Raw genomic sequence first — 16580 nt, forward strand, 5'->3', positions numbered from 1 at the left:
GGAATATATATCCATATTCTTCTACATCTTTGATTAGATGTCAAAAAATAATTTGAAAAATAACTAGGAGATAATCCAGATTTGTGAACAAGTATTTGGACACACTCAAAATGTTGTAGATAAATAACATATTCCCCCTGCGCTTTTGTCCGCGACTGTACCTACTCGCGTGCATGTATCCCACATAAACACGTACGTTTCGTTATTCGCGTTGTTCATGGTCCCAAACCCATCTGACTTCGATTTCGCCATTGCATATTTCACCATAATACAGTGCCTAGACGGAGCACGTAACACCAGACACACGCCACCCTTGACTGGGTACCAAAATGCAACGGTTTCACATTGTCTGCCCTTAAACTTCGTCAAAATATAGTACATATGAGTCGGGTAGTGGTCCCGTGGTTAGTGACGGAAAACTGCACTGTTTTTTCTAGAGCTTGATCACTATGCAAAATGGAATCATCAGATATTGAATACTTGAATAATATACAAAAACATCATAAAAACAACATCAATAATCAAACGCAGTAGAAATTTCAAAATGATGTTAAATAAGTCGGGTTGTGGTTCCGTGGTTAGTGTCGCGTACTCGTAAGTCAGAGTTTCTCGGTTCGAACCCACTCTACCACAGTTTGATACTTATTTCTTATAATGACCTAATTTCTAAGTACCCAGACTTCCATATTTCTTCTTCATTTATTTATAGATTTGGCGTTTAATTTGTAGAACTCCATTTTAATTTATGTATTAATTTTTAAATCAAACACATTTTTTTGAGTCTGCTAAGCTGTATTTTATTAACAAAAACGCATAAAAATTTAATATTGTGACAATTCACTCACTCCTTTCAACAACGTCATTAATCAAAAAACTTGATTTTACAGGAGATCGTTTTTAAAATTTAAAAATATAATACAATGTATTAAAAATAAATATCAAGCCACTTATTGAACTTTTTATTGTGCAACTGATCTTTTAAGGTAAAACCTAAATGTTTTTTCTCCATTTGAAAAATATTTAGTATATTTAAAAAATAATTAAACAATACCCTTTCTTCAAAATGCCAAAACAACACTTTCTGCCCTGTAGCGGGTGAATATTAAGTTACAAATATGCCGCTTTTGCTGGGATATAGTACATTTTCTGGGCATTCCGAAAACATGCACAACTGAAAATATACGATTTTTGATATATGACGTTCTTGAAAGGAGTGAGCAAACTGTCACAATATTAATTTTTTATGTGTTTTTGTTAATAAAATACAACTTAGTAGACTCAAAAAATTTGTGTTTGATTTAAAAATTAATACATAAATTTCTTCTTCATCTTTATTGAGATGTTCTCAGTTAATATGTAAAGAGGACGTTTAGGTAAATGAGTTGGAAATGCTTTTTGAAACAAACCCTCGCTTTTCTCTGGAGAGTGATCTCAGTTCTTAATGACCTAATACATTTTATTATGATAGATAAATAACTGAAACTGTTGGAAAATCCTGGAAAAACATGAGTCCACACTTCAATATTGTTTACTTGGATTACTCACTATGCGATAAATCAATGTTTCCCCTATGCAGACTGTTCTAAGGGAAAATATAGGGGTGGTTTATAACGGGGTTAGGACGGCGTTTTAAGTCTGACAACTTTCAAGTTTATGGCATACTTGATAGTGCCAAGTTTTTCATAACGAGCACCTCTCATTACGAGTAATTCGCATAACGACAAAAAAGTGATAAAATTTCTCCCTTAACGAGCGACATTTCGCGTAAAGAGTTACGTAGTTGATTATAATCCAGGATTCGGACCTTACATATTAATAAAAGAGTTTCTGCTCAGTAAAAAGCTTCTTTTTATCTCACCAATAGATTTCTGCGGCGAAATTTTAGTGATTCAATAACAATGTTTCAAAATTGGTTCATATATATATATATATATAGAACTTCCAAGAATTTGAGTAGTGTGGTTGTCAATAATGGGTAGAATTGGTGAATGTTAATAATAATAATAATAAAATCCTTATCCGCACCCCAATTGTGCATAGGGCACTGCTTCATATGAACACAGTGTTATCTTGATCGTTTACACACGAAGGAAAGGTGATCAGCCCTCCGCTTCAGGTACCAGTCCAGGGTAATATTGAATAAATATTTCAGTGAAAAAATCACTTATATTTATTTGACCCCCCTGGGAATCGAACCCGGGACCTCCAGAACGTTAGCCGAGCGTGCTGACCATTACACTACAGAGGCGGACTGTTACACGTGTGTAAAGTGATCACTTAAACCAGCCTATGACGGTCGTCAGCCCTGTAATTGCCCAGACTTCTATTTTCTTTTTATCTTTGATGAGATGTCAAAAAATAATAATAAAAAATGTTTCGCTTAACGAGTAAGATTCAGGAACGAATTTTGCTCGTTATGAGAGGTCCTACTGCATAACTCAACAAAGGTATGCGTATGTGTTGTACAGTAATAGGTAGAGATGGTAATGAAAGTTAATGCAAGTTGCGAGGAAGTGTGCAATCTCCAATTACGCTCGTCGTTTCTCACCGGACTCACTTTATTACTGAACGAGGACTGTGAGGACTCTCCAATTGGACGCTACAAGTAAAAAAAATCTCTCCTCTATTAGCTTTGCTTTCAAATCTAAGAAAAAGAAACTGGCACGTGCAAGAAATCCACCAGCATTCCCTCTCCACTTTTCACAAAAAAGCACAAGTCTTTTTTTTAAAGGCTCAGCGCAACTAAAATTATAAGATTGTATTAAGTAGAAATGTTGTTTAGCCTCCGTAGTCTAATGGTCAGCACGCTTGGCTACCGTACTGGAGGTGCCGGGTTCGATTTCCAGCTGGGGTAAAATAAATATGAGTAATTTTTCACTCTAAAATTTTTTCAGTATTACCCTGGACAGGTAATTGAAGCGGATGGTTTATCACTTTTCATTCATGTGTTGACGATCAAGATAACACTGCATTTATTTGATGCAGTGCCCTATGCACCATCGGGTGCGGATAAGGGTTTGAAGAAAAAGAAGAAGTAGAAATGTACAGAAATTGTGCAAAAAAATATATTAAATAAGCCGCTAAGGCTCACAGAAATAGTATGAAATTAAGTATTTTTGTAAATAATAAAAACACAAAAAATGAAAATAAAACATTTTTTTTTTAAATCATATTGATTGTACTTTTCATTTCAAGTTGCGGCACCTATAACATTTTTATATCAACCGTAGGATGAATAACACAGTGTCTGAAATATAAAATAACAGCGAAATACTTAAAACCTTTACAGATTGAGAATATATTATCCACTGACACTTCGTGATGGAATTGCATTTTAATATATAATTAGATTAAAATCAATATTTTTAGCTTTTCCACTTTCATTTTTATTTGACCAGCGACCGGGTTTCGTGGTTACCGACCAGTCTGATGATGTCGGTAACGACGAAACCCGGTCGCTGGTCAAATAAAAATAAAAGTGGAAAAGCTAAAAATATTGGTTTTAATCTAATTTTATAGATTGAGAATAAAAACAATGAAAACCTTTTTTATATTTACAGTAAAAAAAAAGCATTGACGAGTTCGTTGCCATTTTTCTGCGGTAAATAATAAAGTGTCGCGTCGAATATTGACCCAAATGTACAAATTTGATTAGGTACCTACTTTCAACACGTCATGACGTCATAACTAACATTTTCAGTTAATCCAATAGTATGAGCCAAGTGGGTGGTACTCAAAGTATTGTATTATATATTCATAACCGATCGCCCATTTTACTTGACATCTTGTCAGTGTGGCCAACCTGGAAGGAGAGATGCTCGATAGATATCTAACTAGCTAGCCATCACGCCACTTCCCCGCAGGGGTAGGCAGAGAGAGAAGAACGCCACACCACTCATTTGGAAACATTCTGCGCCGCTTCCAAATTCATGCATCTCCCCATAAATCTTCTGTATGTGTGTCATGTCAGGTCTGCCTGACGTCGAATATCACTTGAGTGTAATTTTACTTATCTTGGGCAGCTATTAACTGTGCCTCGACGGTCCTGATCCCTGTCCAATCTCGTAAATTCCGGAGCCAGGAGATCTGTCTTCTGCCCACACCTCGTCGACCCTCTATTTTGCCTTGATTAGGTGCAATAGCTCGTACTTGTTTCCTCTCAGCACATGCCCCGGATAGGACACCTTCCGGACCTTGATATCAGTCAGCAACTGTCTCCTTGCTCTTTGGAGCGCATTTGCGTTGCTGACCATGTCGGTCCACGGGATGCGTAGCATTCTACGTTGTAACTTACATTTCGAATGCCTTTAATTAGTTCATAGTTCTGATCTTGAAGGTCCACGATTCAACTCCGCATAGAAGTACTGACCAAACACCTAACCACTCTTTGCCGAAGTTCAGATTAAGATAATCGTTAGAGAATATATCTCCCATCTTACTAAAAGCCCTCCTCATACACATACCCGAAAATTATTCCTGACCTTACTACTTTCAGTACTAAACTTATTGTGATTTCATTTTTTTTTCATCTAAACTTAGATAAACAAAAACATGGAAGTCCAGGCATTTACGGGGCCGTCATAGGCTGGTTCAAGTGATCACTTAACATACGTGTTACATTCTCCAATTCTACCCATGATTGACAACCAAACCAACTCAACTTCTCTATACAGTATATGATTCAATTTCGAAACATTGTACAACTTCGAAACAGTGTCGGATTGTGGTCCCGTGGTTAGTGTCGCGGACTCTTAAGTCGGAGTTTCTCGGTTCGAAACCACTCTACCACAATTTGATACCTATTTCTAATAATGAGCCGCTTAGGCTCAGAGAAATAGTATGAAATTGAAATATTTGTGTAAATTATAAAACACAAATATTTCTCTTTTCTTTTGAAAAAATATCTTGAATCACTAGAATTTTCACTACAGACATCTATTGGTGAGATGAAAGAAGCTTTTTATTGAGCAGAAATTCTTTAATTTGTATGTGAGATCCGAATATTCACATACATGATTATACAATCACATCTTTGTTGAGATGTCATTAGTAATATGAAAAATAACTCCTATAATTGGAGATAATCGAGATTTGTGAACAAGTATTTGGACTTACTGAAGACGTTGTTAATCTGATTTTATTCTGAATCTATATTTTATACGTAATTTAGAATTCTTGGTAAGATTCCTCAGTTAAGCGTTTCAAATTGATAACCTGTCATCGTTTATCAGACTTTTTCTCTATCATACTAAATCCCATAATCCTCCAATGCTGACGAGTTCGTCTAGGTCCTAAATAATTTGTCAGTTTTCTGTGAAGAATCGACCACAGAGTAGGATTGTCGAGTTGGCTATTGACATTAACCATTTTGAGTCCGGAACGGGTTAAAAAAACTAATTAAATTATTTGTGAAATTCGATCCACAAAAAATGTGCAAAAATTTTACTACAGCAAGTCTTGTTTCAATAACGCATTGATTGCAATTCTTTCTGGTTTGGCATTATATTATCTCTGCCTACCACTTCGAAGAAGCGGCGTTATGGTTAATTGGTTAATTAGTTATTTTTCTTTGATTTTGCATTACCTTTGTAGTAAAACATGATGATATTAATAAATAAAACACTCGTAAAAGACCAGTTTTTTGAGTTTATTAATGCGAATGTTTATTAATGTCCGCCTCCGTAGTGTAATGGTCAGCACGCTCGGCTACCGTTCTGGAGGTCCCGGGTTCGATTCCCAAGGGGGTTAAAAATAAATATAAGTGATTTTTTCACTGTAATATTTATTCAATATTACCATGGACTGGTACCTGAAGCGGAGGGCTGATCACCTTTCCTTCATGTGTAAAACGATCATGATAACACTGCGTTTATATGACACAGTGCCCTATGCACCATTGGGGTGCGGATAAGGGTTTTATTATTATCATTTTATTATTAATGCAGACGCGACTAGTTTAGAGAACTACAGATGTTCTCATAAACTGGTGAAAATATAAACAGTTCTGTTTGTATTTTCACCTGTTTATGAGAATATCTAGTTCTAGAAACTGCAGTATCGAACAGATTAATTGAAACAAAACTTTTTTCTTGCATTTTCGTAAAAAGTTTTTTGTTTGTTTATTATTTATATCACAAATTAATATTTAATATGATCTCATTTGGGCTCAATCAAAGATTTTACTCTTCTTGGCATCTATATCTCGAGGCCATACCTGAATTATGGACAAAACGAGCTTTTCCACCGTAGTGAACTCAATTTTGGAGAGCTGATTCGTACAGTTTGCCGATAGATTTTCAACTAGGTTTATGTCTGGCAAAATTCTTGACCAGTCCAACACAGTTCATTGATTTTGTGTGAAAAATTTCATCATTTTTTTTAAGTTGTGGCAGGGGGTTAAATCCTGCTGAAATATTCCATTACCATTAGACCTTCGTTTTTGTATCTCTGGTAGTATCTATTCCAGTAGAAATGGGTGATACTTCTCGCTATTCATCATCTCAGTCACTGAAAGAAGCAACCCTGGTCCATAATACTAGGAACATTTTTAGAGGGTGTTGAAAATACGAAAAAAAAGTTTTGTTTTAATTAATCTTTTCGGTACTGTAGTCGTGTTTACAGTCATCAACTTAAAAAATGGTCTTATACAAGTGTTTTATTTTTATATTTTTTTTTCTTCGATTAATAGTTTTAGGGTTAATATGAATTCTCAATGCTCATTCTTCATTTCTCAAGTACTATTTAGATTTGAGTTTTGTACTGCTATTTCTTGGTGGATCTTTATAGTTTTTTCCTCACAACTATTTTATTTGATCAATGACCGGATATCGTCATTACCGCTAAATTTGTCGGTTACTACGAAACCCGGTCACAACTCAAATAAAATAAAAGTAGAAAATACCATTGAGTTGTTGTTCTATTATGTAAATACGAATTTTCAGTATTTTGTGGTTTAACGGGTTATGTAACATAATAAATTATCATATATTTTTAGAAGGAATCTCCGATTCCGGTATTCAGGGAGGAATTCCTTTGTGGTGTTAACGTCGGAAGACGCTCTTAGGAACGCATTCCAGAATATCACAAGTGTTTTCATTATATGTAAAATGATAGACATTATTTCATGTTTGAAATACCTAACATGATTTAAACGTGATCAACAGAAATATCGACTCTTTCCTGGCAAAATAGTGTTAACGCTGGTGAGAAAAGGGTCGTTATGCTTTAGTAAATCCACTAAAATAATTACATATACTTATGCATCGTGCAGGTACACACAAAAATATAATATGTAACGGATTAGTGGTTAATGAAGTAGTGTATTTGAAAATCCTTACAATGTGTAATTTTTATTAAAATACTATACTTAAATTCATTAAATTAAAATTTATTTTGTCAGAAAAAATATATAAAATCATTGTTTATACTAGATTTATATTATCCACTGACACGTCGTGATGGAATTGCATTTTTAATATATTATTAGATTAAAACCAATATTTTTAGCTTTTCCACTTTTTTATTATTTGACCAGCGACCGGGTTTCGTCGTTACCGACATCACCAGTCTGATGATGTCGGTAACGACGAAACCCAATCGCTGGTCAAATAATAAAAAAAAGTTGAAAAGCTAAAAATATTGGTTTTAATCTAATAATATCATTGTTTATACACCTGTAGAATCATAAACAATGATTTTATATATTTTTTTATAAATATTATTTCTACAGTGTAGATGGAAGCATCTGTAGCTTCCGATACTAAATCGATGATATTCAATTGGTAAAAAAGTGTTATTTAATTTTTAATCGGTATTTTATTTAAGTTTTACTTTTATCACTATTTTTTAATTCTATTGTAACACACGTTTCGATACATTCCGCATCATTTTCAAACACCGTCTGATGAATGGATCGAAACACGTATCGCAATAGGTATTTTAAAATGTTGGGATTTACCAAGTGATACTTATTTAAAATTAAAAAATGGAGATACATCCACAAAGCGACTGCCGAATTAATTAGTAAAGTTTTTTTTTTCATACCATCATCAGATCAACTGTTGGCTCTACAATTGTAGTGTCTTCAGTTGACTTTATGGTGGTTTGGTGTTTTAAGTGGTATTATACAAAATGAACGATTAATAGGGAGAATGTTAAAGTTCCGCCTCCGTAGTGTAATGGTCACCACGCTCGGCTACCGTTCTGGAGGTCCCGAATTCGATTCCCATAGGGGGGTCAAATAAATATAACTGATTTTTTTCACTCTAATATTTATTCAATATTGATTGTTACCAGAAGCGGAGGGCTGATCACCTTTCCTTCATGTGTCAACGATCAAAACATCAACGCGTTTATATAATGCAGTGCCCTATGCACCATTGCGGATAAGGGTTAGAAAATGTTAAAGTTGAAATTAATTCTGAAATATCTAGTGTTAAGAAAGTGCCATTGGCAAATTAATATTGTATCCAGCAAAAACATGAAAAATAAATTCCAATATCCTTAATCGATTATTCGCTTCGCCGAATTACGAAAGAACGATTACATTTTTATGAAGCTTTGCTAAATTACGTTCAATTAAAGAGCGCCTCGCGGCTTAATTAAATCCGTCAATTTAGGGCGACAAGCCGGTGGGGGGGAGGGGTGGGGGGATATCCGAGTGTTGATTGACCTTTTTTGACATTTCAATCCGCCGATCCTCCCCTGTCATCTCGGCGCAGGGGTGGAGTGAGTCAATTCAATCGAAAAACGGCAACCGGTTGCTCTTTTTGTAAAAAAAATGTGTTTCATTTATTAAAAGTTGGGTCAAGATTTTTAAACGTAGTCCTTGAATTTTTTAATTGTGTTATAATATATTATATTTTAAAAAAATGGTTTATACTTACTAGTTTACTATTTCTGTCTATAGTGTAATCATAGTTATGACACAGGATATTCATTGAACAGGAAGTGGAAATTTTGAATATTGAAAGCATTAACTTTGTGGATCATTGTAATATATTTTGGAGAAATAAAATACTTTTTTTATGACAATGGACTCATAAAACAAACCCTGAAGAGGGCAACAGGTTGTTGTCGAATCTAGGTGGTTTTTAATAAAAATGTGAGTGGATCAAAAAAAAAACATTTCGCTCACTCCTTTCAAGAACGTCGTAAATCAAAAATCGTCAATTTTCAGTTATATATGTTTTCGGAATGTCCAGAAAATGTACTATATCCCAGCAAAAGAGGCATATTTTTAACTTAATATTTACCCGCTACAGGGCAGAAAATGTTGTTTTTGCATTTTGAAGAAAAGGTATTGTTTAATTATTTTTTTAAATAAAGTAGTTATTTTTCAAATGGAGAAAAAACCTTCACGTTTAACCTAAAAAGATCTGTTGCACAGTAAAAAGTGCAATAAGTGGCTTGATATGTATTTTTAATACATTGTGTTATATTTTTAAACTTTAAAAACGTTCTCCTGAAAAATCAAGTTTTTTTATTTATGACGTTCTTGAAAGGAGTGAGCGATTTGTAAAAAAGTATTTTATTTCTCCGAAATAAATAATGGGAATCTTAAGATTTGTCATGAAAATTTTCATGTTGTTAATATATGATTTATTCTTAATTTTTTTATATTTTATGCTTTAAAATGCAAGAAAAGTGTAAGACTTTTAGTATTTTTGATTTTTTAAGATTTCATCACACAAATCACAATTAACACTTAACTTTATGGAAACGTGCATAGAATTATAAGATCCACATAACCGCCAGAAAATATCATTTTCATTTTATTATTTTAGTATATTGTTTCGGCATTAACTTTGTGGTAAGACATGTTACAATGATTAAAGAAAACACTTGTTTTTTTACCACTTGAGTTTTATTATAGACTACATGTTTCAGAAGTTAAACTTCCATCATTCAGGTCTGTATAATAACTAAAATATAAAATATAAAATTGTTCTATAAAAAAGGAGAGGGGAAAGTAAGGGGAAGGGGTTAGTCAAGGGGCGGAGTTTGAAAACAAAGGAAAAATGGAAAGCAAAGGTGAAGAATTTTGAAACAATATATATTATTTATAGAACAATTTTATATTTTATATTTTAGTTATTATACAGACCTGAATGATGGAAGTTTAACTTCTGAAACATGTGGTCTATAATAAAACTCAAGTGGTAAAAAACAAGTGTTTTTTTTAATCATTATTATTTTAGCATAAGCTTAAATAAATTAACCGGTCAAATTATAAAAGTTTACCAGTCAAATTATTTGCAACATTTTGAGTGGGGCCAAATACTTGTTCACAAAATCTGGATTATCTCCAATTATAAGAGTTTTTTTTCATATTATTTAAAATAATATGAAAATAACTGTGTGTGAATTGGAAACGAATTGTAACTAAACTAACTAACTAACTAACCATCACGCCGCTTCCCCGCAGGGGTAGGAAGAGAGAATAGAGCGCCACACCACTCTGTCCTCGCAAACATTCTTCGCCTCTTCCACGCTCATGCATCTCCTCATACATACCCGCCGATTGATACGACTCCTAACCTGACCACTTTCAAGTATTTGGCATACCTGATCGTGCCATGTTTTTCTCGGTCTTCCTCTGCTTCTTTTCCCGCAACATTCGCCTCATAAATTTGTTTTACCGTTCTTTCCTCACTCATTCGTTCTACATGTCCAAACCATCTCAACACACCTTTCTTAATTTTATCGATATTGCTTATCTCAGCTTTGCATTCCTTCCTTATTTCACTATTCGTACATCTATCATACATCGTTTTGTCGCACATTCTTCTGAGAGATCGCATTTCCACTACATTCAGTCTACTTTCATCCTTCTTTTGCCAACTCCATGTTTCACTTCCATACATTAGAGTTGGAACCAGGACTCCGTTGTGCACTGCCAGTTTAGCTTCCGCTGATAGGTTTTTATTTGCTATAACTGATTTCAGTGCACCATTCACTTTGTTCCCAGCATTCAACGAATTGTAACCTTTCAAAAATGCTGTTATTCATGAATAAATATCACTTCTATGACAGTGCACCGCAGTACCAGTCCGAACACTCACCATCGTGCCACGAGTGAGTCAGTCGCGGAACATGATTCGTCACTTTTACCAACTCTTGGTCAATAGGTGTTTCTCAAGGACTGCGGAACGGATGTACGGAATGTCATCATATATATAGTATCATAGTGCAAGAATGCGGTTTTACACCTGAGCTCACATAAGTGATCTAATTATTTTATTTATTTTTAGTACTATTTTTTTTTATGCGATCCCTCAGACGAATGTGCGGCGGAACGATGTTCGAATAGTGAAATAGGGAAACAATGCAAAGCTGAGATAAGCATTATCGATAAAGTTTTGAAAGGTGTGTTGAGATGGTTTGGGCATGTGGAACGAATGAGTGAGGAAATAACGGTAAAACCATTTTATGAAGCGAATGTTTTAGTTGGAATAACGAGCAGACGAAGACCGAGAAAAACTTGACATGATCATTTATGATCATATATATCAAATACTTGAAGGCGGTCAAAGCAGAAGTCGAAATAATCGGCGATTAATGGGGAGATTTGTGAATGTGGAAGAGGCGAATAATGTTTGCTAAGACAGAGTGGTGTGGCGTTCTATTCTCTCATCTTATCCCTGCGGGAAGCGGCGTGGTGGCTGGTTAGTTTATTAGTTAATTTTATGTATTAAGTGCTTTTTTACATACCAAGCACCTTTTTTGATACATAGAGAATATATAATAGAAGTCTGATTCATAACGCTCACCATTCTACCTATTATTGAAATTTAATATTCCATGTTTATTAAAGTTAAAATTATCGATTTGATTATCTGCTACCTTTTATCTGCTGACGATGCTCGGCTGTCCAAACTTAAAACACAGTAAAGGACATTTTTTTGTAGCACGTTTTTCTTTTACTATTTTGGATTAAGTAGAATCTACTTAGTCCAAAAATGCAATAAAAACGTACTTCAAAAAAATGTCCCTTACTGTGTTTTGAGTATGGACAGCCGTGCTGTGCTTCTTGCCGATAGTAGAGAAGATCTGCTGGCGCTGGTGTTTAAAGTGTATAACGTGTGCAAGGAAAGTGATTTGCTGTTAAATGTGCAGCAAATCCTGACCAAAAAGTCACGATTTTTTAAAGAGATGTATTTAGATGTGAAATACCCAGCCAGGGTGATAATATTAATGAATTTGGGTCATGTATATAGTAACTGCAGACAGTTGGTAGAATTCCATATTGAATTGTTGGGTAATATATCCAAAATCAAACACGGTTTTTGTTGGATTGAATTCTACATTTGTTTATGTATATCTTAATACGTGACGCGTTTCGTCTTCTTAGGACATTATCAAACACTGACTAAAATGTACTCCTAGACCTAATAATAGCAATTATTGTTAGTATATAAGGACATTTTGTTAAAAAAAATTAGTCAGTGTTTGAATTATCAAGGATATTAGTCCTAAGAAGACAAAACGCGTCACGTATTAAGATATAATAAATAAATGTAGAATTCAATCCAACAAAAACCTTGTTTTGGATATATTACCCAACAATTTATATAGCGCTATTTTCGTAAAATACTACCTCAAGGGCGTTTAAGATGATGATAGGAGAGTTAGTAACCCCGTTAGGAGACCATCGGCATGCCCGCCCTCCTTACCCAAAGTCCTAAGGAGGAACACCAAGCAACCTCAGCTACTAAAGCTACCCTATCAAGCAGGTACTTTAATATGATGTTTTCTCCTTCCAGAGTCCCAGGGGAAGGACGTCCCCGGAGTGCCGGACATGACGCTCATGTCGGACATCACGGAGCACTCCATCAACGAGAACCTCAGGCGGAGATACGACCACGACAAAATATACGTATCCTTTTCAATCACATTTCAGATTGCTTATCTATCGCCTGACAGCATCCGCGATATGTGAGTACGCAGCAATTGACACTTCTTGTATCTGTCGTAATATCATTAGAATAATGTGTCATTTTATTGGAAATGCGAATTAGTAGACGCAGCGTTTTTGTTCTATGGTCGATAACAGTGAAAAGATAACGTATTAACTACGCGGTATAGACAATTTGAACTTGTCTTCTGGAAATTAATAAAATAAATAAAATGAATAACCCGCAAAGTCCCTATTTTTGAAGCTTGTCTGCAGGTATAGGATATTAGGGATACGGAAGGTAAATGTGAAAAATACATCACTAACACCCGGACCGATTGATTTTTTTAAATTACCTAACGTCCAAGCGATTTTGAAATCTAGCTACAGCTTATGCAACACCGCTTACCATGACCCTACTCAGGCTTCAAGTTTGTAAGTTTCATAGCCTATGCCTACTCGTGAGTGGATTTACTCTTTATGTTTAAAGTTACTTTAATAATAATAATAATAAAACCCTTATCCGCACCCCAATGGTGCATAGGGCACTGCGTCATATAAACGCAGTGTTACCTTGATGGTTTACACATGAAGGAAAGGTGATCAGCCCTCCGCTTCAGGTAATATTAAATAAATATGACAGTGAAAAAATCACTTATATTTATGTTACCCCCCTTGGGAATCGAACCCGGGACCTCCAGAACGGTAGCCGAGCGTGCTGACCATTACACTACGGAGGTGGACACATTTACTTTAATTTCATGTAATTCATGAGTGAGAATTCTAGGCAAAAACACTCGCAGACCAATTGTTAATATTTTTTTACTTGAATTTATTTTGCAATTGGCGGGAATTTAACCTGCGACGCCGATTTCGCAGTCGAACTTATTTATCCAACTACGCTACGGCGTCTATCTAATAACTTTGGCATTTTTAAACTAGTCCTTGATTAGTATTCAACTAATTTGATTTTTTTCTCGTCTCTAGTCTAGATAATCTCATTATAAAATCATTACAATGTTTTGAGTGTGTCCAAATCCGGGTTGTATTTAAAGTTTGATTTTTTTTAATAATAATTTTTATTATTATTTTGTTTGTAAATAAAATAATAATAATTTTTATTATTATTTTGTTTGTAAATAAAAATAAAACTTGACACCGGCAGGAACATCCTCTTACTGTGTGACGACTGTCAAATAAATATATATAAAAAAAGTAACTCCTAAAACGGTCTCATCTAAATTTATGAATAAAATAACTGATCTTATTAAAAGTTTAGTATAAATACATTAATACAAATAGGCAATTTGCTAATAAAACTAATAATTAAAGCGGATACAAGTCCTACTTTTTAAAACTAAATTTGTGATATGAAAACTATTGGTGAAATTTTCAACCCTATAATATATTCTCATCCCCGTGGGAAGCGCCTTGACGCCTAGTAAGTCAACTAGTAATTTTACAATCAACTGAACGCAGTGCCCTTTGCACCACACAATTAAGAGAAAGCAGCACACAGAGACTCTGCACAATGAAGTGGTGTTAGCGTCGATTCATGTCCACTGGAGACTGCTAGATTTACCGTTGCGATTAGTGCGAATTCACAATCGGGTCGATGTGACAATGGCAAGTGTCGTGTGACTGCGGGCTCCATTGTGCACGGCGCGTTAGATGCAACTCGGCATTTCAACCGAACTTCACAACGACTAACTTTTAGCTAATCTCCAAGTTTCGATTCTAATCAATTCAATAACGTAACAAAAATGGAATATTCGAAACGTACTGGGATGCGTTGTTGGGAATATGGAATGTATACGAATATTATAGGTGTCTGAACTTGAGACATAGTATCTATTATTATTAAATGAAAGTAGACCGATTTTTGTTGTATTTTGTAGCATAATTAGGAAAATAAAAATTACTTATTTAAAAAATATATTTTTTGTAGAAATTGAATAATACCTACCTATTTTAAAGGTGTCCCGACTAAGACGAAGCGAATCATCTATCGTTTTTAGATGAAAGAAGGCCGGTTGAAGAAAAAAAGTTTTTTTTATGTGTCGAATAGAATCAAAGTTGAAGATATCTGAGGTTTATATTAAAGGTGTCTCAACTGAGATGATGCATCTATCATTTTTAGATGAAAGAAGATGACAGTCTGAGAATCCCAGGGCAATCCGAATTATATCTTATCTTAATCATCATATTATTCCGCGATGAATGCAAAATCAATACACAAAGACGAATAATGAAAAATCAACACAGACCCAGCATTCGTTTTTCTCATTTTTTTTCTAAATCCAGGTAACATTGTACGTAATTGATTCTTTTCTTAAACCACCGTTTTTGCATTGAAAAAATAAGTTTTTCATCGAAATAATGATATGGTTTTGAAAAGAAAAGAGTCATTGAAAGGTAAGTAGTTAAAAAATTTAATAAAAAAAATATTCTAAATATATTCTAAAAAAAACAAAAAAATTCCAATATATTATATATTCTTCAAAAAAATCGGGCGTGAACAGACGAGTGTGACCTCACCGGTGGTCTCCGGTTTAATGAATGCGACTTAACGAATGCTGGGCCTTATGGAGATCGATGAACTCTTTTTCAACTTCCTTTTATTGATCTTGACCACGATGCTGAACTAAATAGCTTAATGAACAAATCAACACCAAATTATGGTTCAAAAGCCTTTCAATGCGTGTGTATCGTTTTATAGTTTTTTTGTTTAACGTCGTTAAATGTTTGAAACATCTGCTTCGTGACGTGCGTGATCATCACTCCAGGGTCGATGCATTCCGCATCATTTTGAAACACCATATTCGTTTTTTTGACATCAATTTTCAATTGAATCAATTTCAATTTCAAACTCGGCACTTCTTAATATTATTGAAAATGCTTCGCCTGATTTAAAAATACTTATTTTTATTTTTATTTTTTTTTACATCTCAACATAGATGAAGAAAAATTGCGAAAAACTCAACATAATTTACAGGGGTTACGATTGTCGAAGGCTTCATTAAGTTAATCACTTTACACACGTGTAACATTCACCACACTACTAAATTTTTTGTTTTTAAATTTAAAGTCAGTTAATACGTATGGTACGCCGGCTGTCCAAACTTAAAACACAGTAAGGGACATTTTTTGTGGTACGTTTTTTTGCATTTTTGGACTAAGTAGAATCTACTTAATCCAAAAATTAAAAAAAAAAACTACAAAAAAATGTCCCTTACTGTGTTTTGAGTTTGGACAGCCGACGCGTTAGTAAGTTGAAGCGTTACATTTTCATTGTTATTCAAACCTATACCTCATTAGCAGTCATATCATATGAAGGATGGTACTGTTGGTTTTGGTTTTGACTTAAAAGAACGCACCCCGAACGTTATACCATCTGTAGTGGGGGCGTTATGAGGCAACACATACGTGAATATACAAAAACAACCTATCACGCTTCTCTATGGCTTATCCAAAAGACGCTTTGTCTTGCATACTAATTTGGAGCGAAGCTGCCTATAACCTTCACTAAGTCTTTTCGTGTAATTTTTTTCGTGTTGCGATGTGTTTACATTGTATCTACGTGCGCATACTATCTTATTTCCCTATTATTTTTTGGCATCTCATCAAAGATGAAGAAGAATATTTAAGTGATCACTTTACACATCGCTCACTCCTTTCAAGAACG

General features: G+C 34.4%; 1 protein-coding gene across 2 annotated transcripts in view; it reads left to right on the top strand.

Moving 5' to 3' along the window:
* Myo81F (unconventional myosin 81F) overlaps nucleotides 1-16580 on the top strand; it is a 115528-nt gene that overhangs the window by 19994 nt on the left and 78954 nt on the right. For both annotated transcript variants that reach the window (XM_088257748.1, XM_088257749.1), the window contains exon 2: nucleotides 12765-12877. In XM_088257748.1, coding sequence (XP_088113874.1) covers nucleotides 12765-12877 — 113 coding nt within the window. The remainder of the gene's footprint in view (nucleotides 1-12764; nucleotides 12878-16580) is intronic.

This window comes from Brachycentrus maculatus, unplaced genomic scaffold (genome assembly GCF_059751285.1).
Source record: "Brachycentrus maculatus isolate JH-2025_06_01 unplaced genomic scaffold, ASM5975128v1 h1tg000087l, whole genome shotgun sequence".
In the NCBI taxonomy this organism is placed as follows: Eukaryota; Metazoa; Arthropoda; class Insecta; order Trichoptera; family Brachycentridae; genus Brachycentrus; species Brachycentrus maculatus.